This window comes from Poecile atricapillus, chromosome 2 (assembly GCF_030490865.1).
Source record: "Poecile atricapillus isolate bPoeAtr1 chromosome 2, bPoeAtr1.hap1, whole genome shotgun sequence".
Classification (NCBI taxonomy): domain Eukaryota; kingdom Metazoa; phylum Chordata; class Aves; order Passeriformes; family Paridae; genus Poecile; species Poecile atricapillus.
Window position 1 is genome coordinate 21,386,016 of NC_081250.1, and position 26,528 is coordinate 21,412,543.

At 41.1% G+C, this 26,528-nt stretch overlaps 1 protein-coding gene across 2 annotated transcripts in view; it reads left to right on the forward strand.

Moving 5' to 3' along the window:
• Positions 1-7,751: 7,751 nt before the first annotated feature.
• FAM171A1 (family with sequence similarity 171 member A1) overlaps positions 7,752-26,528 on the forward strand; it is an 87,894-nt gene continuing 69,117 nt past the window's right edge. Inside the window, exons 1-2 of one of the 2 annotated variants that reach the window (XM_058832910.1) lie at positions 7,752-7,822; positions 8,323-8,468. In XM_058832910.1, the coding sequence (XP_058688893.1) occupies positions 8,375-8,468 (94 nt within the window). In that variant the 5' untranslated portion in view covers positions 7,752-7,822; positions 8,323-8,374. Of the gene's footprint in view, positions 7,823-8,037; positions 8,469-26,528 lie in introns of those variants that run through there. The other variant, XM_058832912.1, reaches the window with a different exon arrangement.

Consider the following 26,528-nt stretch of genomic DNA (forward strand, 5'->3'; position numbering starts at 1 on the left):
CTTCTCCCCCCAGCTGACAAAAACATTTTTATTATTCATCAGTCCTTTGGTCACCTTCCTCCAACAGGTTTCTGACATTGTCTTACTTCCTTCCCTGCCAGATGCTCCTTTGACACTTTGCTTCATCTAGAAACTTATTTCTATTGCTTCCCCACTTTGTGCAATGCACAGAGAACAAGTGCATTCCAGGTCTTCAGGAGTAACCTGAAAACAGCAGGACTGTGATTATATTTACTTTCAGGCATAAAGGTTGCAGGGAATGACAAAAATTTAAAGGATTATGGATTTGGCTTTTGGTTGTTTTCAAAATACTGGGAGGTGGCAGGATGAGGAAAAAAGCTCAAGTACACCAAGATGCTTCCTGAGATATTGAGACATCCTGGGACCCATAAGACTCAGAATAGTAGCAAGTAAACCATCAGAACCATTTATAAGCATAAACACATGTGAAAACCCAAGCAGTTTCCACACACTAATACTGCAGAATTTAATTACTTACATGTCACATGAAACAGCTTGGTAGCAAACTCTGAGCTTGAGTTTAGTGACAGAAGGAAAACAAAAACCATCACAAAATGCATCATATAAATTGTTGTGGGAGGGACAGTGTTTAGCACTCACTAATTTAAAGCTGGGCCCTTGGGAGCTAAGAAACTACTTGTATTTGCTGGCACAGCTGTAGCTGTCGAAGGGATTACTAAGGCGTGATGGGATGTGTGTGGCAGTGAGATGCAGCAGAACAGCCATCTGAGAAAAATTATATCAATAAGTGCCACAATGTTTTGGAGTTTTTAACTAGGTAGGCAAAATATTCCCAAAATTATTTCCAGTAGGAACCGGTGGCATAAAATGGTGAAATTAATACCTGAAATATTTTAAAAGTCAAGCTTTTTAGACAGAGTTGGACTTGATGATCCTTGTGAGTCCCTTCCAGACTATTGTATTATAGAATACAATATCCTATTGTATTCTATCCTGGAACAGAGGTATTTGCAAATTGCCAATAAATTTGAACTATTTTAAAGCTGCTGCATAATGGCATTTGAAAAAAAAAAAAAAAAACCAACAAAAAAGCTGAGCTTTAAAAATGGCAAGTTTTCACCTCTTATGAAGAAAGAATGATTCATACTGATGCAGCGTTGTCTGTGTGACTCAGCAAGTATATTGACACCAGCCAAAGATAAGGGATGGGTTCTGATCAGTAAAAAATCCCCATTCCTCAATTGAGATTAAAGGAGGAAAGAGGTTGAAGTAGGAAAGTGGGAGTACCTGTAATAATAGAAATTACATAAAACTGCTTGAACAAGACTATGGCAGTAGGTATGACAAAGAAATATAAGATGGTATAAATGCGTGAGATTAAACAAATGGAAGAAAAGACAAAGAAAAAAAAACAAGGGCTGTTTAGAAGTTTGGATGAGAAGGAACAGTAAGCAGGTTTTTAGTAGTAAAGAAAATACAAGATTTTTTTAGTAGAATGTTAAAATTTCTAATTGTAAAGCTGATATCCTTGAAACTAAAGTTTGAAGTAAACAAAATTTGGAGCAGAAAGATAAATTAGATTTTGGTTAATATAGGCAGTAACCAAAACCATGAGAAAAGTGAAGTGAGGTGGATGACAGGAATAGAGATTACAGGCAAAGAAGAGGAAGGGGAGCCACAGAAAAATATAATTGACTTTAGAACTTAAAAGAAATTATTTTTTAAAAATCTTAGTAAGATAATGGCTTCTGAGAGGAATGTTTGCTAGTTTTGTATTGATTTATAATATGGTTTCTTTTTTTTAGTCCAGTTTTAGTCCAGTCCAGTTTCTTTTAGATTTTAGTCCAGGACTTGTAATGACAGCTCAGGGCCATTAAGCAAGACTTTTGCATTTTATTTTTGCTGACTGTCATCAGGAGGTAGAAGGAAGCACAAACACTCACAAACTCTGTGAACAGAGCTGTGCCTGGATGGGTGTTTATGTTGCTATCAACTTCCACAGGAGCTGTACTGCTCTGGTGGCCTCGAGGAGAGAACTGAGAGCAACAGTGTGACTTGGTAGTGAGGAACTCAGATCTAAACTGCTTTGAGTGCATTTCATCAAAGTGATTAAACAGAGAGGGAAGGCTCATAGATTTAGGTATTAAAAGCTATAGGGAAGACAGTGGTTTTAGTAAGGCTATATACCAAAATATACTTTTGAAAGCTTCTGTTTTACTGCTATCTTTTGTTGTCACTTGCTGTAGCATAAAGAAAGTTTGGTTTGTTTTGACATCTTTTTTTTTGTTGTATCGTAAGAGCTTTGTGGCAGCTCAGACAATCATGTAAATAATATCCAGCAGAATTTAAATCAAACCTTTAGGAAAAGTTTCAGGTTCGCCTAGCTGATATCCAAATAACAGACATCTTTTTAGCTGAATGGAGCCATAAGTAACAGAAAAGGGAAAAGAAGGATTTTTATGCTGAATAACAACTTCCTCTTAATTATAGTCTATGTTAACTTTATAATTATCCTTAGTATGAATGTTGTCACCTTTTCTTATTTTATTCAGAATTTTGTTATGTTGGAATTCTTAATAAATCCTTAACTCTCAGAGCAGCTAAGGATGTCAGGGATTCATCTGGGACTCTCAGATATTTTTGTTTGTTTTAAATTCACCTTTCAGAAATGCAGGAAGATCTGGAAAACGAAACTACTTTAGAGGTTGAAAAACCCCCTTGCCTGTTACAAAATGTTCTGATATCCCCCATAGCTTCCGAAATCTCCAGAGGCTCCACACAACCCTTCCTTCATTCTTCCTTCCCCTGTCCCCAAACCCACTGACTCTTTGGTCATCCTTTCATCATTGCTTCTGATCTCCCAGTCCCCTCTAAGCTGCTGAGCCTGGCCTCCCAAAACCCTCATATTAATTTCAAGACACCCTACTGGCTTTTCCTCTACAACCTTTATGCAATGCTTATAGATTTTTTTTTTTTTAATCTCAGCCTACTCCTATTCTGGCAGCTCCCGTAAGATAAATATAGTTTTTATTTAATACAAAAATAGGGCAGTAAATTCTACTTTTGGCTCTGATATTTATTGAAGCCTTGAGCTGGTCCACATTCAGTTGTCTACTAAGGGATTTAGCGTTCAGTCAGGTATGGGAATGTATTTCACATATAATTCATACATTTCGCTCTGCTTTCCCTAAGTAAACAAGTACTTAGGTCTTCCTAAGCCAAACATTTCTTTACATTGCAAACACACATAGGCAGTAGTTGTGTCTCATATTAATAGCACAGCATGTCTATGTCAATACTGAAATTATCTGAGATCTTCAGGGTGAAAGGTATTTATGTCAAAGACAGCATTATGTTTTGGTATCCATGCTCAGCATGGCTACAACTAAAACAACAGTCGTACTCAATCACTGCTAGATATCTCAAAAGAATATGAAATAATTGTTGTCCTGGTCATAAAACTTTGCTTTTTTCTTTGAAAGATCCATGACTAAATAGCTTCTATAATTTTCATGTAAAATATTTAATACCACATAATCTGTAGCTGGCTCAATTTATCAGGAGCGCTGCAAAATAATCTTCAGGGCTTTGTATCTGATGTTCACTCTTTTTGTTTGTTTTAGATTTAGGTTTGTGTGATCTTCCATGTAAAGTAACTTGTGGTAAACAAAGACTCTTCTAGAAATTATAAAAGTACTTCAAAGCAATTTTCAAATGCACACACTGCTATTGCTAACCAGAAAGGCTAGATAACAGCCTGCTAGAGTTATGTCTTTATCATAAATATTTGTACCTTCTGGTTCACTGAATTCACTTGCTATATATGAAATATTTAACTGTTAATCCTCCATTATAAATTTGTTGGCTGAGCACTGCTTTCATAACTTGTGTTTGTCTATGTGGAAATATTACCACAAGAAATACGGTAGTAGACATTGTGAGAAGGAACAGACAAGAACTAATTAGCCCAACTTTTTCCTTAAGCATATTCAGCATACCTTTGAAGGGTCTCTGAATATTGTAGAATTAAAAATTGGAAATTTTAATTGTAGCCTACCTGCAAACTAATCCATATAGTCTCCAAGGCACTCATTGAATGTGTCTGTCTACTAATGATTGGTACAGAGAGCCTCATTAATAGGTACTCATGTTCTAAGTAGGTTAGCATTTATTACTTGAATAGTCAGCTATTTGAAAATGTGTTTGTGCAATTTAAAATATAATTTACATTGTTTGTACAATGTAAAAATGTACTGTGTGTAGCATCAGCATGGACTGGACAAATAGGAAATGCTACAGAAAGGAAAAAGTAGCCACCTTGGGTTAGGAATAGGCCAAGCCATCTAGTTGCCACTTCACCTCCAGTGCTAGGGCTCAAGTATTCTTTCTGAATAGAAATCACAGAATGATTGAGGTTGGAAGGAGCTTCTGGAAGTCATCTGGTTCAGCCTGCCTGCTTAGGCAGGGCCTCATAGAGCCAGTTGCCCAGGATTATGTCGAGATGGCTTTTGAATATATCCATGGATGGAGGCTCCACAACCTTTCTTGGCAGCCTGTGTCAGTTCTCAGTCACTCTCACAAGAAAAAGTGGTTCCTGATGGTCAGAGGGCACCACCTATATTTCTGTTTGTGCCCATTGCCTCTGATCCTGTCACTGGCCACAACTGACAAAAGCCTGGCTCCATCCTCTTTGCACCCTCCCTTCAGGTATTTATACACATTGATCAGACTCCCTCTGAGCCTTTTCTTCTCCAGGCTGACCAGTTCCAGTTCTCTCAGCCTTTCCTCATAGAAGAGATACTCCAGTTCCTTTGTCATCTTCATGACATTTTGGTTGACTCTCCCAAGTGTGTCCTGGACTGAGGAGTGCAGAAATGGACACAGCACTCCAGGTGTAGCCTCACCAGCACTAAGGAGAGAGATCACCTCTTTTGATCAGCTGGCAATGCTTTGAATAATGAAGCCCGGGATACCATTCACCTTCTTTGCTCTAAAAGCATTCTGCTGTCTCATGTATAACCCAAATTAGAACTGAGCTCTCACTACAGCCTGCTTAGGTAATTTTATTGTATTAATGTTATTTATTGACACTGCTCCTGTGGTGTTTACTCAGGCTGCAGTAAAATGTCTCCTTTTTTCCCTTAAGGGTGTCTAGCCAATGGGTGTCAGCAAACAAGGCATGGAAACGTGACTGGGGTATAACTTATATCTGCTTAAGTTTGAAGAGGATTTGAACTGAGTTATAAGATATCAACTATCCCTTGTGTCACAAGGAGTTTTCATCTAGGAATCAACAGCATTACCAGTATGTCAGTGTTAGATGCTTCAGTGCTCACTGGGGCAAGAAAGAAAAGATCATTTCAAGAGAAGCTGTTTGGAGGAATAGCTCAGTTTCATTACATGAATAGCAGCATTTATGTGAGTATTAACATGTAATTATATAGATAAATTTTCAGGTAAGAGATAAGCCCTGTGTGCCCAGCATAGTTTGTAAGAATATCTGGGCTGAAATAAAGAGAAATGCAGGGAGTGTGTGGTATTATACACAGCTTGTGTTTTCAAAATTTGCTGCTCAGAGGTCCAGCTGTACCTTGGGCTGCATCACAAGAAGTGATCAGCTGGTTTACTGAGAAAAGTGATTCTGCCCTCTCCTCTCATGGGACCTTGCTTGGAGTACTGTGAACTGTCCTGGGGCCTCCAAATAAGGAGTCCAGAAGAGGGGTATGAAGATGATCACAGGACTGGAACACCTCTCCTATAAAGACAGGCTGAGAGAGCTGGGGTGGTTCAGCTGGAAAAGAGAAGGCTCTGGGGAAACCGTGTAGCGAGAGAACTGGAGAAGGACTTTTTACAAGGGCGTGTAGTGATAAGACAAGGGAGAATGACTTTAAATGGAAAGAGGGCAGGTTTAGATGAGATAGCAGGAGGAAATTCTTTACTGTGAGCACAGTGGGACACTAGAAAACGTTGTCGAGGGAAGTTTTGGATGCCCCATCCCTGGAAGTGTTCAAAGACAGATTGGATGAGGCTTTAAGCAACCTGGTCTAGTGGAAACTATCCCTGCTTATGCAGGGGAATTGAAACTAGATGATCTTTAAGGTCCCTTCCAGGCCAAACCATTTGATTATTCAGTGATTTCTCTGTGCAATATCTCACTTCTTTCCAGCTTAGTCATTATGTGTTATCCACTGATGTTGCAAGAATTGTTGTATCTGTTTTTTTGTGAAAATAATACAGCTTTATTCACAAAATGTATTTTCCTCTTTGTAACAAAATGCTCTGTCTTTCCTTGTGGACAGAAATAAGTTTTATATCAGTTTCCAGCTCTAAGATCATCCTATGTATGCTAATTTAAGTTCATGAACATCCAGAGAAAGAGAAACTGAATCTCAAAAAAAAAACCCCAAAAACCGAAAAGCTGTATTATTTGCCACACAGCCAACCTCCTTTCTTTAGGAACAGTTGCCTCACAGTTAAGACATGCCATGAGTTTACAATATTGAAATCTTTGTTTATGACAAGCAGGAGTAAGATCACATGATCTGTATTTGTTCATTTAGTCTTCTCTGTGAACTGAATAGCCTTTTTGTACTTAGTTTTCTTATGGAACTGAACTTTACAAATAAATCCTCCAAATTCTTGGGATAAAAGTATAAAGTTGTGGTGTCTATACAGTATTTATCAGCTCTCAGAAAATGTATTTGGAAACAGCAAAATCAAAGTGAAATATGTTGCAATCTGTAATCTGTATGCTGTAAACTGTAATGTCTCTGAAAGTGATCTGTTAAATCAGTTTTAACACTTCTGGGGTGCCAGAATTTCATAAAATGCATAAAATAACCTGTAGCTTGTGATTTAGCTACTCTGGTCAAACACTCAAATGACAAAATAAACAACTGTACTGCTTTCTAAAAATCAATCTATAACATATCACATTTTTATTGGAAGATTTTACTTAAAAAATAGATTTACAAATCAATCCTGAAACTTTAAGACACCTCAGTGAGATATTAAATTTGTAGGTATACAGACTTCAGTCTTAGAGGCCAGCTGAAGCACTGGCAGTGTTTGGGAGCAGATCGTGGGAAATCCGTGAGGCAGTGGGGCAGGGGCTTTGCTTTGCACAGCTGTGTAAAGACTTGCCATAATAGCTGTCTGGAGCAGCAATCTCCGTGCTGGAGGAAACATGAGGAGCGCCTGTTCTCCCTCCCTTAGGACGCGTAATGCTCAGCAGAGACCGGGAAGGGAGGAGTGACTGCTGTCCCCTTGTGTTCCCCTGCTAGCCTGAAGGAAAGCAAGCCGAGAGATGCTCTTAGGGAAGATGCAAACCACCCCAGTGAGAAAGCTCCCAGGGAGAGTACCCCGCCCCCGCAGAATGTCCCCAGCGCTACCTTTGCCATGCTCCGCACGGGGCGGGGCGGGAGGCTCCGTGCCCGGTCTCAGCCCTCAATGCCAGGGTTTCCAACCCAGAGTTCACCCTTCCTGTGCAGTTTGCTGTAGCATTTTTTAAAACTATTTTGTATTAAAACCAGTAGATGAGTGCATTTGCTTTGTAGTCGGTTGGTTCGTTTTGCTTTTAAAATTCGCTTTAAATACTCCATCAGCGGCAGGGGCCCTGTCGGAGGTCACGCGTGGCAGCGCGGCCGCGGGGGACCCTGCGACCCGACACGTCCCAGCCGTGCGGAGAGCAGGTCACCGCGCCCGCCTTCCCCCTCGTCCCTCCCGCTGGCTGCGGTGGGAGGCGAGCGGGGCCGGCACGGCTGGGGAGGCCATTTTGCAGCCGTTGAGGGAGGGAGAGCGGGCGGCGGGCGCGGCCGGGCGGGACCCGACCCCGCGGCAGGTGAGCGCGGCAGGTGAGCGCGGCGGGCGGGTCGGGCCGGGCCGGGCCGGGCCGGCGGGGCACGCGGGGCACGCGGCCGCCCCGAGGCAGCACCGGCGCTGCCGGGGAGCCCCGCGGCGGGGCAGGGCGGGGCGCGGGCGGCAGGGGGCGCTGCGCCGCCGGGCGCGGGCAGGGCAGGGGGTGCCGCCAAGGGTTAAGGGGCGGGCGGGGAGTCCGGGCCGCTCCCGCGGGGAGAGCGGGGGGGATAAACGGGAGCGGAATTAAAGAATAAACCCGGGCGGACAGGCAGCGGGGCCGCGAAGCTCTCCCGCCTCCCCTTCCTTCCCCCACGCCTCCGCCGTCCGCCCGAGGGGACAGCGCGGGACGCGGAGCCGGGGCGCAGCGGCGGGACGACAATGCAGCAGGCGGAGAAAGCAGGAGGGGCAGCGCACGGCAACATGGAGGGAGGCGCGGAGCGGGCCAGCCCCTGATGCGGCTCTTTCTCCTCCTCCTCCGGGCAGCGGCTCCGGCGGCGATTCTCTCCCTGGCGGCGGCTGGCGGCGGCGGGTGGAAATGAGCAGGTCGGCGGCGCTTCTTCTGTGCCTGCTGGGCTGCAACGTGTGGAAGGCGGTGACCAAAACCTTAGGGGCGCCCGAGGCGGCTCAAGGTCGGTGCGGGATGGGCGGCGGGACTGGCCCGCTTTGTGCGGTGGTCCCCGGGGCGGTGGGGGCTGCATTGTGCGGGGGGCCGGACCGAGGGTACGGCGGGGAAGCGGGTCGGTGATGTGAGACCTCTCCCGGCTTCCACCGGTCGCTGCAGACCCCGCAGCCCGGAGAAGCGGAGGCAGCCCCGGGACTGGGGAGCTTTTGTTACTGGCAGGGGCAGGGGCTGCGCTGGCCTCATTGTGCTGCCCCCTCCGTTCCTCCCTCCGTCCCTTGGCGCCGCTGGAGCTGTTGCATTGCGTCCTTTTTCCCCGGTTTCCCCTCTCCTCACCGTGCCCGCCGCAGGGCCCGACGCGGCGGTGAGAGGTGGGTGGGGGGCACCGGCAGCCGCAGGCCGTGCGGGGCCGCCAGGCTGGGGTTCGCCCCCTGGGCTGACGGCGCGGCTCGGCCGCGGCCCCGGGACGTTTCCGGGCCTCCGCCGGGCCTTTTGTTCGGCGCGGTGGCTCCCGCCGGCCGGGCGGGGTCTGTCACCGCTGCCCCTGGGCAGCCGGGCAGAGACCGATCCCCGGCCGGGCAGCGTCTCCTCCGCCCTCACCCGGGCGGGCGCAGAAGCCGCAGCGAGCCACTGCCCGAGCGCGCCGGGGGCACCTGGAGCAGCTCCTGATGCTCCTGTGCCGGGCTGCGGGTCCTGCCCTGGGCTGCCAGCCCTGATCTTCACCTGTGCCGTGGTGTGGCAGCCCCTTGGCCGGCGAGGTGCACCTGCCCTCCAGCCTCCCCCCGTGTGGAATCTCGGCGAGGGGGCGAGACGCCGCCGTACCCTCCTTGCCCTCGGCCTTGCGTTTTGTGGCAGGAGGGCAACCCCTCGGTCGGGCTCTGACAGGGATCCTGCGGCGGCATCGCGCCTACCGGGCCCATGGGTATGTCAGGATGCAGAAAACTTGTGTACATAGGGGTACAAGACATGTTAGAAGGAAATGCATCCTCCCCTGTGGTCTGTGTTGGCCTTGTGGCATGTATTGTCAAATGGCTAAATGTGTCATCTGCGATGAGCGATCATACACCGGCTGAGCCTTCATGGCAGTGGGCTGGCAGCCTCCTTCCTGCAATGCTGGGGTGGATGGGCACCATGTGGAGGGTATGCTTGTGTCCTGTTTCCTAGGAGCTTTCCTTATCTCACACAGGTTGTAACAATCAGTAAGTGATGCCTGCTGCAGGAAATAAAACATTAAAAGTAACCTTTTTAGTCTTCTTCTTTCATGGCTGTGTTTAGGTACACTAAGTGGGATCTGGGTGGGCATGTGTTCATGTGCACGGAGTAGTCAGAAGGCAGAGGTGTCTTGTAGGAAAATCTACCATGCCAGGCAGTCTGACATCAAATGTAATACCAGTTCCTGCCTTTTTTAAAGGACAAAAAAACAAAAAAATAGCTGTTCTGGAATAAGAACCACTAATTAAAACTCAAAGGCCACTAAACTCGGGATATATTGAGTTTATTGATAAGCATGCCAGAAAACCAAAACTGTGTGTGGCCCATGAAGCTAGCACTTCAGATACGAAGGTAATATCAAAATCTGCTATAATTTTTGTATCATATGGAGAATCTCTTTCATGTGCTCAAAGTGGTGAGGTATTGGCAGAATTAGTGCCTTTCAGCTGCTGTGTTGATCTTGTCTTCTATTGTCAAGCGCAATTCAGATGGCATGGAAGGGTTTGTCTGTAGCTGCTACATCCACATCAAGACTGATGGCTGATTATTTGAGTAGTAACAGCTACGTCAGTGAGTTGAGAATATCTTTATCGAAATAGAAATCTCTAATTTAGTCTTCCATGTAAGAACATCTGAGTTTTCATACTATCACTTTCCAAAGCCTGATTACAAGCTCAATCTTTATTCTTTAGACTACCTACATTGGTACAAGGGGATATGTAGAGCTGATCTCATATCCAAGTGTATTCTACTTCCTAATTACCACCTCCTTACTATGAATCTTTTTTTGAAAGTTTATGTGATGTCAGCTTGTAGCCTTGAATAACTTCCTGAACATCAGGTGTGATGATTTTCTGGGGAAAAGAGTTCTAGTACCAGGTACATTCCCAGTTTGTATACACATGGTACAGTATGTGCTAAATGGTTGTAAAACCTAAACTAGCTGGTTTTCCCTCTTGCCCTTTTAGTCCATGGTCACAGCTGTAGGTACAAGTAGAGGGCCATTGCCAAAGTTCAGGGATGTTTGCAGATGACTGCCTTTCCCTTTGTGGCTGTGAATGGATCAGTTAAAAATCAAGTGATTGAAATAAAGGTAGAGGTTGGAAAACCAGAGCGAGCCATTAAGGAATAATTGCTTCAGCTGCAATATTTATTGTTGGATAGGTTACATGAGACTAGGGTGGAGAGCCTTCCTGATGGTGGGACAGATCAAATGAGACTTGGTTGTTTCATGTCTGGTTAACAAACCAAATAAATAGGTATTGGATTTGGAGCTTTTTAAAGGTGGGATTTGTAGTCAGTGTTCTGATTAAGGAAGGGATGAAGAGGGATGCTTTGCATCAAGCATTTCTCTCCCTCACTGAGACATATGTTCAGACAGTCCCAGCTTCAGATTCTCCTCAGCCAGACTGATTACGTAATTTGTGAATATGGAAGTACTGATTATTAAGCTCTGCACTTAGCACTGTATTTAGAAAACTGAATGACTTTTTTATGCAGATCTCTTGTGGCCTCTGAAGGTCACAGAGTTTCCTCTAAGTTCCAGTAACTTGCTATAATAGGGTAAAATTCTCACAGATGAGTTGTTAACTTTTGTCAGTGTTGGTGCTTGGAACTCCAACAGTGAGGCTGTTAGATATCCATGAAGGTATCCTTTAGAACCTTTACCTCTATAACTTTTCTCAAGTATATAAAACCTGACAGGTAATTCAGATGAGAACTAAATCATGGTTTTGTGGGGTTTTTCTTTGGTTTTGGTTTTGTTTGGGTTTTTTAATTGTTCTAACAGAACTTCAGTTTTTTTCAGTGCTGAAATGAATGTGCGCAAATTTTAAAACAAACAAACAAGCCCCCAAACTAACCCTTAAGCTGAATTCCTATTGGCACTGGTGATTTGTTTGGTGAGTATACAAAATATACAGTGCACATTTTTCACATGAGTAGGTCTTGTGTAAAACTTAACAACAGACCCCTGGCAAACAGGAATTAAAGAGTTATATGAAGATGCAACGTTAATCCAGGGAGAATGTAAGCATAATCAGTGTAATTTGGGAAGAGATTAAATTTCTTTATCCTGTAAATTTTGCTTCTCAGTAGAAGATGAGGATTATTCATTTGTAGCTGCTAGGGAGGTCTTTTTAGAGAAATCCTAGAATATTTTATTTTAGTGCTGAAATCTGGCATTATATTTGTCTGCTGCACTGTGTATTGGTTTTAACTCATTTCAGTTGGTTTTCCTATTTTATTAGTTGTTCAAAATTAAGAAATTATGAATAATAAAATACAATTTCAATTAACCCAATTCAAGTACTAGCCTACTAGTAGATGGATATACTCAGGTTATCCCACCTTCACAATCCCAGAATGAGTTTAGGTAGATAATTATTTTCCAGTATGATGGTGAATAAAAATTCAGATGTTGCTGTTTAGTCAGAATCTGCAGTGTTTTTTCCCCCTGTATGCATGGAGGACAGGGGGATTGATGCTTGAGTGCTGCTGTTTGGAATTGCCTTCCTGCAAGCAGCTATTCCATTACTTAGTGGAAGCTAACTTCACAGCCATTTCAGCTGGACATTCTGCAAAGTCTGCTTTTGCACAGTAACAGCTCTGAGAAGACCCTCCAGTTCTGGGTTGTCTTTTTTTTTTGTTTGTTTTTAAACTGGTTATCCCAAGCTTGCAGTTTTAACAATGATGCTAAAGTTTAGATGATGCAGGAATAGTCTTTATAGTCTCTCTCTTTCCTCTTGCACAGCCATACTGTCTCTTCTGATTCAGCTGCAAGTTACTAATGACCATCAAATCCAAAGGTTTATTTAATTGAGACCGCAAATGGACTTCTCAGAGTAGATGCTAGTGGGGGAGCCAATTGTTTACTCAGTACTAGATAGTGTTGTAAAATGTTAATGATGATGAGGAATTTGTTGATTTGATCAGTTAACAGATCCAGGTAAGCACTAGGTTGGGTTTTTTCATGTTTCTTTTTAACTACTAATGCTTGCAAGTGCCTAGTAACTGATTTTGCTCAGTCAGATGAACAAGTTACCTAGGTGATCTGAGGGTTTGAAACTGCAGTCTTTTTCTTCTGAGCATTTGTGTTCACCCTTTGGCTTGTAATACCTTGCACTAAGTGATTCAGCTTACCTTTAATAATGTATGCACTTATGAAGTGACAAATTCATATGCTGGCTTTCCCTGTGGTCCCACTTGTGTTTTGTGTTGTTTTTGCCCATTTGTGTCTTGAGATTGTGTTAATTGCCATGTGTTTCTCCCTCTCTCCTTATTTTTGTCTTTTTTTTGTCTAACGCTACACTGATGCCTTTTCCTGCTTGAGACTAAAACTGGGTTCATGAGACTTTTACAGGTGGCTGTGTTAACTTTTTGCTAAGTGAATGGTTTCAAATAGAAGTTTCTGGTAGCAATGAAATGTAATTTTACAGTTTTTAATTGTAATGGTTAACAGAAGCTTGGCTATATGTATTTGTGTGCTGGGGAGGAAGAGGAATTGTACATTTTGATTTTTTTGGAAATGGAAGAAATCTCCAGTGATTTTGGTAAATGGAGGAACAGAAATGTCACTCCACTTCCTATTGCAAACTCCAGATTAGTTTTTTACTCTTGTCTTCCATGGGCAAAGCAAATGCAAGGAAATGCAATGCTTTGGTCATGTCATTGTAGGAACGTGGCGTACCTGGAAGGTTGGAGGATCAGCTTAAATGGCATTTATTAACAGCCCTGCTCTAAGTCTCACCATTGAGTAGCAGTGTGGTTGGGAGTGATGCTTCCATTCCACATCTCAAATTCCAGTACATTGGATCAATACTGTTGTTGTGTACATCAGGCTTATAATTCAGGGAGAGTTCTGCTTCTGGTCAGCCAAAGACAAACTGAGAAATACATGCAACTTGAAATCAAAACAATGCGCTTTCATTATTTCTGTTGACTTATACATTCATTATCTTATGCAAGCTACATTTTTTTTGTAAGATAAATTTTCCTTTGCTCCAGTATATATATCTATATATATCTATATCTATGTATATATATATCTGTTCTGCCTTAAGACACGACAAAAGGCAACTTCTGAGAGAACTGTAGTGTTGGTATTCTGCTTCTCCCAAAGGTTCCAATGGTTTTGCCATATACATGCCAGGGAGCAAAAATAAGGGAGGCAAGAAGCATGTGTAAATGGTATTTACTAGAAAAAATCAGTGTAATAATACTAATATAATTCATGTTAATTATGTACACTAAAACACTTTGTTTTAGGAAGTGCCAAAGAGAACAGAGTGCTTTTTTTTTTCCTTCAGAAATTCCAGAAACATTATCCTGAAGGCTGGTTTACATTAAGCTTTCAGTTAATGTAATATCTGGCTTGCTGTGCATGGGTAATAAGCATTATACACATGGTTTTTACAAATACAATTTTTAGTTTTATTAGAAAATGGAAAGCATGTATGTATTTTTAAATACAGAGCCATAAGAATGTGAACATACTACCATTTCTTTTTGCTTTTTCTAAGTGCCTTGAATCTTCCACTTTAGAATAAGACAGAATCACAGTTGACATAATTGCATGTCTGAGCCCTTGAAAGGAGTATTTTTAAGTATGTTTCAACATAGAGAAACATTTTTATTTCTGTAAAATGCTGATGTTCTGATTCAGATATACCCACGCCACTCTTGCTAGCTTGAAGTGCACCAGATCTTGAGGAAAAACTGAAGGAAAAATTCATTTATGTACAATATAATCCCTAAATTTGATTCCTTATTACTTAGGGGTCATCACTAGCTACTTGGGTGACTGGGAATATTTAAACAGAGCTGCAGTGGGTATAAAAGTATGATTTGAGTAAAAGCAGTTTATGCAAGCAGGGCACAAAAGTCCCTGGAAATCCAACACCAAAGCTATCTTTTAATTGTTCCTACTCCTACTTTTTGCAGTTCTGTGAGCTGTCACTACCTGTTCCATTAAGTGGAGGCATCCTAGGGAGTGAATTCCTGTACACCTCAAGCATTGGCAGGTGAAGCCTCTGTGTCGCTGTGAGTGGGAACTGCACCATGGCAAACTGCTGCTGTCACGGGTGCTCGTCAGATGGAGAGGCAAGAGCATACAGCAGTACAGAGGGCACCTCATAGGCATTGCTGGAGTTAGGGGCCACCCTTAGCCTCTCTGCCCTGAGGGCTTTGAGGAGACACAGTGGCAGCTGAAGTTAGCAGAGAGGAAATGGAGCACGGAGCGGAAGCCAAGGGGAAGGAAGTAGCAGCATCCTTTCGACTTGGGGACAACAAAGAAGCTGAATCCAACGAAGTGCATAATGCTTCCAGTTAGTTGTAGCTGCAGGACTGCTGAGAGCTGCTGCACTGTGTGGTAGATATAATACAATAACAGTGTTTAACAGTAAAGGGGAGCTCACATTGACAGTCCATAAATGCTGAGATAAATAGAAGGTAGAAGTAGATAAAGTACTCCTGCTTTGTTAAAGAAAACAGAGCCCTTTCTTCTTCCTACATTGATTAACAGAAGTGATAGTGGTATTGGATTCTTTCTCTTGTTTCATCCCACCTTTGTGATTGTCATTATTGAAATATGGTGTCTTTCATCCTTTATAAGCAAAGGCATGTACTAACACAGCAACAAGTATTTCTCAGGTAATTTTGTGAGACTTGCTAAGAAAACAGCATTCATAAATTAAGGTAAAATAGGCATTGGTACTGCAGCTGCAAGGAAATGAATGTATCAGCCAGTTTGTCCAGCCCTCTTGCTGTTCACCGTACTGTGAAAAGTTGTGAAGGGTTAAGATCCAAATAGCTCATATCTCAGTCTGTACATATCAAGTACTCCTCATCTGAGGGATATGGAGCTTGCATCCAGAGTAGGAGTCTGACTTGGATATCTGCAGTCTTCAAGTGTTTGCACTGTACTGCGTCCATGGTCCTTTTACAGACAAAAAGATCTAATCTTCTCAGCTAGTGGAGCCAAGTATCATTCCTGTCACCTGGAGTAAGCACATTTGCTCTGGTGAATATCCACTGTGTGAATCTCCAGTGAAGAGCCTGACAGCCTACACAACACTATTTGAATTCCCATTTAGTCAGATGAATCCGCCCTCACTGTTGCCTCCCTCGGTGTTGCCCTCTGGCTTGGCCTTAAGCTACTGAATATATACAGTGTAATAAACTATGTGAATGAGCACACTCTTGGATTACCTGGTGGGGTTATGTGCTTTTCAAGACTCAGACAAGAGTTATTGTCTATTTACATTTCTAAACCATTTGTCTTTGTAGCGTTATGCTTATGAACCTAAGTGTTTCACTCCCAAGAGTAAATAAACAAAAAGAAAAGTTTAGAAACAAGTAAGGAGGCTTGCAGAGTTGTTTGGACTTGCCTGTATGTTTTTGCCATGTTTTTAATTAGCTTTGTATTCCCAGGGGTTGATTTATTCTGGATTAAATTGCATTGTTACTCTCATCTTTGTCTATTTTCTCATACTGGCATTTGTATTGCAATGTGGTAAACCAGATCAAGGAAGTTATTCAACTGAAAACTCCTGTATGCATCAGCTCAGTCTTCACCTGGATCATTTCCCTGACTGGATTCATCAGAAATTACACAAATGCTGTTGCTGGTGCAGCAGAAAGGGCTAGGAGGAGCTGGTAAGGGAAAACAAGGACTTCAAGGCAGCAATGCCAGCTGATGCAGGATTACATTTTTTTGTAGAACTAAAGCATAAGACGAAAGGCACAGCATTTTGAAAGGTAACTGTTTTAAAAGTTACTACTTAAAGGAAACTGCTCTTATCTGGAAATATGACACCATCCCATTGCTCAAAGTAAAAGCATAAAGAATTCTTTGAAAAAAAAATTTGCTTACAGTAGGAAAAAAATCTGCATTATACAGTTAATACTAGCAGACCTGGATCTGGATGCTGGCAGATAATTTGAGCCACTTTCAGCTGCCACTGTCTCTTGTTAGAACCGGTTTTTGTCCCTGCCCAGGATTTCCAGTTTGTACCCTGTGTGGAAGTTTAAACAGACTTCTATCCATAGTTTCAGCTCAAGTGTAGTGTGATATATACTGTGACAGATCAAGTGCTCACGAGTGTTTCTCCCAGTTGTAGGGCAACAGGTGAGTTAGTACCTGAGTCATCTTTTCTCTGGATGTTCTAAATGGCTTGAGAGGACATTACATATTTTAGTTCATTTGAATGCTAAAGAAACATGGGGGCAGTACTGATGCTTACCATAGTTCTCTGGTAGAGTAACTTTCCCCAGCAAATCTTCAGCATAGGATTTGACATTATTAGTGCATGATGCCTGGTAGTGTCTGGTCACCCCTCTCTGATCTGTCTGCTAGCCAGGGATTCCCAACTTCCTTCAGCTAATTGCCTTACTTTCCTTAGCTACTGCGCTTTTGCATTGTTTTCTCCAAGACTAGAGTGTCTGCTGAGAGATAAGAACTTTTAACTCCTCATTCTACCCCTCCTCCTTGTGTCCCTGTGTTGGCCCTCTGGTATTTTGAAAGGCTTGGTTTGGCCTGATGACGGGCAGGAAAGTGTGCTAGGGAGTATTCATGGCTTTTTCTTGTTTCTGTTTGAGTTGGGGAAGCATTGCTAGGGAAATGAATGTGTCCCAGAGCTCTGGAGGCAGGACTGATGGTCTGCAGGGGATGAGATGGACAAGAGCAGTAGTACACTGCTGGGCAGGAGGGGATAAACTTGTCCAGGCTTTGTACTGTGCTTGCAGAATGGGAGCCATCAGCTCAAGATAGGAGTTTGCTTTACTTCTCTCTGCATTGTGGTCCCAGCAAGTTTTGAAACTTGAGTAGTATGCTGACCTGGACAAATATTACAGTTGTTAAGAAGGCTACTTGGGGTAATAATACTGACACAGTGGAGCATGCCGATATACTTGTTTTTATCTTTACTGCTAGTACCCAGAATATTCTTGCATTATTCACAGCTTATTTCAGCATTTGAAGTCCTGGCAAATAACTTATGCTTGGGCTAATCTCTAGGTTCATGATATATGATTCACAGGACCCAGGAGCACATGTTTGAAATGAGAGCTGTATTTTCATTGTTTTGTGGTGAGCCTGTGTGTGGGGACTGTTATATTTTTCCTTCCATGAAAATCTTAATTTGAAGACACTAATTTTCTTCAGAAGTTAACTATCCTTTTAGAAAAAAGGAATTTTTATTTCATTCTTTAGTATACTGCTAGTTAAATCATTTTAGAGGGAACTATGGCATTAAACTTAGTCAGCGTAAATACTGTTGTTAGCATGTTACATGAAAATTAAATATACACTTGCTTCAAGCAGCCTGAAGCAGTAGGAGCTAGAACTGAAAATGGGATGAATTTCAAGTTTGCTTATTGCTGAAAGCTATAACTGCAGTGGGCTTTAGAATATTAAGTTAGTAAAAGTTCTTTAAAAATCAGTTGTTGAAGGAAGAGAATCTGCCATACTACAGTTCTTGCTGAAAACCATTAGTTTTTCCAGACATTTGATAAGACAGTCCTTCTTAAGGACAGATTTGAATACTTACCTTAACTTTACCTTTGCTTTACCTCAGCAAAAACTACTTGCTGTTCTTTAGCTATGTTCAGAGTCTTGGTGAAGTTGTTGTTTTAATTGGTAATTTTACCTGTATGTCATCTTTCAATGAATCTTGGAGGGGTTGTTTCATTTGCTGGGAGATTTTTTTAACACATGGTTTACTATTGCTGCATAAAGAGCTGAGTGAGCCCTCTCAGCAGATGTTGTCATTAAAAAGAGCGTCGGACTAGTGTCATGTCTCAAGACTTTCTGTGCACAGAAAAATAGCCTTGAATTTTGAGGGGTGAGGGGCTTGGCAAACAAAAGTAGAGCAGCTTTTGTGGTGGGCTCCTAGAAGGGTAATGGTTATTCCCGTGTGCAAGTTAATGCACACTTTAAAGTGTACTTTAATTTTTCTGTGGTGAAAAAAAAGTTTAAAAATGTATATAAGCTCTCAAGATGAAACTCATTAATAAGTGATAGACCTGGAGGTTCCTTCAGAGTGGTAGAGAATCTTTGCTTACCATAGATGATTGCACATAAACAAAGATGCTTTTTAATATCTGGTGCATTTGAGGATCAGGTATTGCATCAGTTAGCTGCTCAGGGTAATCAAATTACACCTAGCCTGATTGCATGGGAGAAAATATTAAAGCTTAAGTTCTTATGGCCAAGTTCTCTCAGGTACTCTGTGTGCCTGTGCCTATGGTGATGTTCGCATTTTCAAGAGGGAATATATTGAATGGGTGGAAAAGTAAATGCACAGCACTGTTTCCTTACCGTGATGCTGACCTGGGGCAGAAAATCTCATGGCCTCACTGTAGCTTAATGCCATTCTGTCTACTGCTGTACAGGTTAACAGCTAGTAAGGATTTACTCAAAATGTTCCATCCTGGAAGAGCCTTGGTGCATGTAGGGGCTGGCTAGAAACAAATGGTATCTAACATTACTGGGTTGCAGGTCATTGCTTACTTTCTGGTGTGTGTTTGTGGAGATAGTAAAATGCAACCTTCATTACTCCAAAGTTAAAGTTCAGAAGAACTTTTAACAGCCCAAAGGCTTTGAAGGTGATGGGTCTGTTTGCCAACTAGAACAGCACTTTCTCTTGCTGAGTTTAATATTTTAAGTTATTCTTACAGCTTCTTGAGTGTATAATAAAAGTAATAAAAGTTCAAATTAATGAAAGAGTGTATCCTCCTTGGAAAAGAAAGGCTTATTGCTTGTTCTCTAGTCACAGGATGAGGAGGGCATGTTGTTGTGCATAAAATAAGGTCAGGAGTAAAGAGAAAGTGCAGTGACCATAATGATACACTGTCTAGGTCAGGGCTGGGAAGTAAATCAGCCCCACACAAGAGTTTGTTCTTAATTCATGCCATTTTTTACTTCAGTGGTAAGGGAACTTCTAATGAATTAAATTGTACTTAGTAATGAAGTTTCTGCTTGGACCCTTGTGAAATAATGTTCAGATTTATTCCACCTCTCCTTGCAGCTCCATACTTTTGTTTGTCACACTTGCATGAGTGTAAAGGGTAAAGCCTGGCAGTGGGCAGCACAGTGGTGTGTCAGCAGTCTGTGCTTACTTTCAGTCCCCTGGGAAGGCAGAGAACCCCCACCTGTTACACTGATGTTCAGATCCAAGGGGGGTTTTTTTCATGTACACAGCAACTTGTCCCCAAAATGAATGGCAAGCTTTGTTTCTGAATATATGTATGTAAAGAAACTAAGAAGATGTTAAAAAAGAGGGCAAAAATAAAAAGCATAAAGGTGATAGGAAGGTATGAAAGTTCCTATATAGGAAATTAAGTTTGAATGGATTCCAGCTACGAGTACTAAAATCCTTCTTCCTTCTTGCACTTTCCTTCACCTTTCCTTGTCTTCTGAGTTGAGCTTAATTTTTAACTTTATTCCATTTTGACAGAAAGTAACCTACATTTTAAAACTTAATCGTGTAAACAAATTTGTATTTCAAACATACTCACAAAACTTGACATTGCAGATAACATCAGAATCTCATTTCATGCTCTGAAGCAGCAGGAGGATAAACCACCTCAAATTCAAGGTGCTTTTTAAAAGTCAATACTTGTCTGTAGTTATAATGCAGAAAATACCATAGGAAGCAATTATTTCAATTCAGAGAGTGAGACAACACTGATAAATATTGATTTCAGGAATTTTGCTGATAACCAGTTGCATTTTTCAATGTTCTCCATGCTTACAGTATAATATTTAGTTTAACATTTTTTTACTTTAAACCCAAACTGATGACCTGTGATTTTTATGAGGCAGCTCTATAGTCACTGGACCTTGCCTGAGGGTGAAAGAAAAAACTGTGTTTTATACCACCTTAAAAAGAATAGGGAAAGTCCATTGATCCCTTTCCTTGTCATGAATTATTCACATATTAGTGTGATTGGTTTTGTTAAAGGGTTTTTTAAGCCTTGTAAAGAGGAAAACAAATAAGAGCATAACAATTAGTATTCTGTAATACTTGCACCTTAGTTTGTCTCAGTTTGTCTTAGTTACCAGGTTTCTGAGACAAAAGTTGTGAGTCAGTAGGAGTAGTTTCTCTGAATGACTCTTGAAAAACTATGTATTTGTTTGCTGGAATTCTGCCTTCTCTCTACTACTGCTAAGAAACTGGGATGGCTGCAGTTGTTTGGAGACCTCAGCATTCATGCACACATGTGCAGATGTGCACATATGCTTGTCTTGTAAGGCCATATGGTATGAATCAAAGCTTACCTCACAGTAGTAAAATTGTAATGCATTTTCCACCATTTTCAGTTACGTGTTCATGGCATGATATTCTGTACTTTGAGCAACTTACAGCAATTGTCCTTTGTTAATGATCATTATTCTGTGAAATTAATGTGTTCTCCAGGATACTTAGCTTCAATTTTGTCCTTGGATTGCTATGGATATTTCAATTACACCAGAAGTCGTGTCATCTTTTCTGCTCATTGGCTTTGTTCTAAGCAGGTTTGGCTTGCAAATACATACAGATGTATTTGTTCCTTCTTGTTCATGGTAGTAGATTTGAAACAAACCCTTGCCTTGCAGATAGAAAGCATGTGAACTAATTGAGTGTATGAGTATATGTACTCCCTTGTTCAGGATTTTTAAACAACCAGACCTCTAGTTAAACATTGCTGGCTCCTGGTTGTTTGTTTTTTTTCCTGCAGTTTTCATGGTATCTCATACTATTATTGGGAGTTCTTAGAAATTTCCAACTTTATCAGAAAAAGTGAATTTTAATATTAGACTTTTTAGATATTTTTCATAAAACTATAGCACTTAGAATTTATTTTTTTTTTCATTCTAGTAGCTCAAGACAATTCAGCCTTTAGGCTGTGATAATGCCTCTGATACCATTAAAAATTATCCTTTCTAGACACACAAATACACTTAGCATTAAAATGGGGAACTGACCTACTGTTTATATTTTTATCTGTATTAAGATAAATACCCTAATAATAAGTTAAGATACCCTAAATACTGACCAAATGCTGAATCAGATGTCTTATGCTGTAAATGACATTACTGAAAATCAGTACTGGTAGATTTTTCTCTTTGGTAGTCATAGTAGGTCCTTGGGTTCTAACTATTCCTATATACTTGTTTGTAATTTATATGCTGTTATTTTTCTCTATGAGGAATATAAAACAACAGAAAAAAATTATACATGTTTTGGTAACATGATGTGTCTTGTACATAGATTTTTTGGTTTGTTTTCTTTTTTAAATGGTTTGTAAGCACTCCAAGCCATCCCTTTAGAATATGTCTGGTAGTTGAATATTCTGCCATACTTGTAATTTTTGAAAACAGGACTTCAATTGCCAGCAGTTCTGGTGTAGATAATCACCTTGTAGAGTGGCCAGTAATTTCTTCACATAGTCGTGACTTTCAGAGGAGATGAACATGTGTCATCTTCAGTCTACTGCTATGTTGTCTTAGAGCAAGGAGCACGCTCAAGCCAAAGTGTGAAGGAGATGAGTAGTTAGTTCATCATGGAGTTTTGCTAAGAGTTGCTTAGTTATTTCCTGATTCTTTTTTTTCTGTAGGCTGTCCAGACATGTCCTTGTGTCCATTCTGGAGACATTTTATGCATTGTCAGGCTCACTTGAGCTTGCCTTTGACCTGTGTTTCCAACTGTGCATTGTGCAGTTCTCTTACCTGGATGTTTATTCAAATAATCATAGAATGATTTAGAAAAGACCTTTAAGATCACCTAGTACAACACTCTGTCACTAAGCCATGCAAAGTCCATCACTAAACCGTGTCCCTAAGTGCCACATCTGCATCTCATAAAGAAATTAGTTATGTCCCTGCTAATTACTGTAAGTCACTGATAACTTGGCAGTGTTTCAACTTGTTGTTCCAGTTGCTTGAAATACAACTGCATTTTAGCTACTGAAGGGCTCTAATCCATGTGTCTTGTTCGTCTCCCAGATTCTTAATCCCCATCAGAAGAGAATGAGAAGGATTTCGTTACTCAGTAGTTCCTGGACAGAGATGCTCAATGTGTATGTGGAACGAGACATTTTGCTGACCTTCAGTACCACAGAGGGATGTGCAGAGATGAGGCTGGAGTGAGCATTGTGTTTCTTTGTTGTTCATACTTGAGGGAAGCTTGGTTAGCTTGACAGCCATGGCAGTATCTCATGGCTACCAGCTGCTGTCATGTTGGCCAGTCCTTTGTGTTCTTGACATGTTGCATCCAGATTTAGAAGGTCTGTTGTGTTGGCTTTCTGTCAACTGAGGATCATAAACTGCAGCTTCTTCAGCATGGGCTGGTATGGCTGAATGTAGAGCAGTGAGCAGGTTGTGCTCCTGTTCTTCACCCTCATCTACACCCCACTGCTGCTACTTTTTGGGAAGAGCATCCAGATTGTATGGATCTGTGCAATAATTAAAATAAAATGATGAACATTTTAGTGAACTTGTTGGGGAAAATGAAGAAACATTCATCTTGCTGGCTCCTGTTCAGAAGAATGGTGGCTGCTGTGCAGTTGTTTTTTGTCTTGCTGCATGAGCTTGGAACAAATGTTTCATTGTTTTGCTCTCAATACTTGCAGATGCTAAGCTTTCACTGCTTACCATCATTTTAACTTCTTGCTTGGCTGTTAGGTACCTGTAGATAGCAATATGCATGAGGGCCCCAGCTTGTGGCTGGAGTTCTGCTGGGCTGTAATCTGTCAAGGTGTTGTGGCTTCTAATGTTTTCCATTGCCAAGGAGCTAAATACTAAAAGTTCTGCTTTGTGACCCCTTCTAATCCTATAATCTGTGCAACAGAGAAAAATAAATAATGTAGAAACAGGAAAAGAGTTCATCTGAAAATGCAAATAGTTGGAAAAGGTAAACACAATAGAAAACATGAAAGGCACTTACTGGTGTCTTACTGGCTTTGGCTGCTTGTTGTAATCTGGTAAGTGAAGGTGACCACCTTTATTTGCCGAAGGCTGGCATGCTCGGAGCGCTTCAGAGCTGCTGTCCTGCAGTACTGAGTATGAGCTGGAGGGTAGTTCATGTTGACAGCTTGGACTTAATGGAAGTAGATAAAAATAGTGGAAGTAAACTTAGTGCAAGGTTATGAAATGATGGGGTAGCATTTTATCTATCATTAAATGCTATTTTCTTTATTCAATTCACATTGTGTCTCTCTTTGAGAGAGGGTTTGTAGTACCCAGATACAGGGACTTGATGTAGTGACGGGATGTTTGTATGATGGAATAGCCTTTCTCAATAGATGTGGAAAAGATGATCTTATGGAAAAAAGGGCATTTGTTTGAAGAATTATAAACATAAGCATTTATTTTTGTTACTTGTGCAAAACCTTCTGTTCTAGGTATTGTGGTCAAAGACAGTATCTGATTGCTGTGTGGCACTTGCAGGTCTTGCAATGCAGACTTTGTCTCTGAGCTAAATTCGCTGTGGCTGGGTTTTAGTGCCATATTTGATCTTTACTTTCTGAGCATCTTGTCATGGGGTAACAAGAAACCAGTGTGTTGTGTGCTTGAATACAGCCTCAAACTGCTACTTTTTAATAACAGTACTCAAGGTTTTATGCTCTTGTTTGTCCTTTTCACTGAGCAGTCATTGGCTCTGTCCTTGTCCCTCATCCATATATATCTTCTCCCTCTAAGAAATCATACTGCTCTCTTCAGCTTTAGCCATCACTTCTATATAGGTCATGTCTGATTCTACATACTCTCTTAATTTTGATTTCTCTGTCTGTCTGGTCTCAACCAGCTCCTGGCTACACCATAATTTATTACAAGTGACAGATTTGGAGGGGGAGGTCCTCTGCTGTATAATATCTCTGACTATTGTACTTACAGCAGATGATGGTGCTTTGACATTCCTCTGCTTGGGTGTTTTAAAAAGTTCCAATGTGTAGGAACTGACATGCTCTGCAAATTGTAAAACCCAAAGGAGTTTAAAATAACAGCTGCCAAACAGCTTTAACTCCTTAGTTTCTTTCTTGGTTTATATTATGAGTAAAGTTAATTTTTTTTTTTAATGAAAAAAAATTTACCTTATTGTCAACTGATGAGAATCAGATGCTCACTTTTTATTGTGTGATTCTTTGAAGAATTAAAACATGATAGCAAGGGTGTTAATCTAGCAAATGTCTTCTGGTCATGTTTTAAACCCAGCATGAACAGACATGGATGTTTTTAATAGAAAGACAGATACTTAATTCCAGGAGATATACAGGTCTTATGCCAGAATAAATGCAATTTGTGATTTCTGGTTAATTTTTATTATTATTATTTTAGAATTATTTACTCAGGGGCCATTTGCAGACTTTGGAACACTTAATAATTTTTGCTAATCGTCTCGAGATTTTGTGTATTACAGAAACTTCAGATTTCCTTGCTAGTCATCTGTGTTTATTTGACTTTTTGAGAGCTATTACAGGCACCAGTAACAGCCTATACTTGATTCTTGGATTACTGATTTTTTAATTTTTTAACTTTTTTCTCCCCCTCTGCTTTGGTCTCATAAGTTTACCTCATCTGCTTTGCTTTCAGCCAGGAGCAGGATAATCAGTTACCTGCTGAACATGGAAAGCAAATATTTGCGAGCTGAAAGTAAAGGGAGGCTGTCTCATTTCTACTTTGTAGTGTGCAGAATGACTGCATGTTGTTTTCAGAGTAGCTTGGTCTGCATGTTGGTGCTTCTATGTAGAGCAGAAGTGGGGATTAGGTGAAATTCCTTAGTATTATATTGTGGGTCACACCAAGTGGCCCTTTTGCCCTCTGATCTGCGAATGTAATACTGCAGAAATTACAGGTGGTGCCCAAGATGTGCCCACAACTCACTTTGTAGGGAAAGATAATGAAGTGCAGCAATATGTTAACTTCTGTGTTTGACCAAAAATGTTTGGAGTGCAGTTCTGAATATGAATCATGAACCCTGTGAAAGTGTAGGAGTACGGTACTGGAACAGACTGGATTTTCATCTCTTTAGCAAGTACTTTGTAAGCGTTTTCTGAATCTCACTGACCTCATCTTTAAACTGAATTCTGCTTGACTTCACCATTATGAGTCACAGGATGTTTCCAAGCATTTCACTGTTATTAGCAATATTGTGCAAGTTTTTCAATACTTTATCTGCCATATCAACTGAAATAATAAAGTCCATGAAATATGGTATTTTGCTGGCCTTTACTGCCTTGTGCACAGATGGGGTTATAGGGTTGTAACCCAACAGCTTGATTCATCTGGGTGAGTGCAATGAAAGTTGCAGTTGTACAGATACCCAGTTTAAAAAAAAAGGTAAATTTAAAATTTTACAAGCTAAAGATTCAGCACATGGGGTCAGTACCAACAGACATGCTGAAAACGCTTAGCTGTACAGAACCACAAGTGTTCAGAAAAGAAACCAGTTAATTTCTATTCAGTTGATAAGGTAAGGTAAATTTTATTCAGGTAGTAAGGTAATTAGAACCTGATAATCCCTCATATTTTCCTTCTCTAGTATTATCCAAACGAATGTAGCTTACAAATGGTCCTATTTCTTAGAACAATAATAATTTGGACCACCTTGGAAAATTGAAGAAGAGAAGCTTGCAGGCATGAAGATTTTATCCATTTCTATGACAAATGTTTTTTCAACTTGTACATACCTCAGTACAATTGCTCTGACTTTAATTTTATTAATTTTGAGATAAGTTGAAGGGGGGAAATAAGGATGGGTAATATCCATCAAATTGGGGAAAGGTGTAGGCATTGAAATAGTGTGGAGATAGGATGACATAATGGTTGAGTTTGGAAGGTTCCTCTGGTCCAATCTCCATTCTTAACCCTGGCCATCTA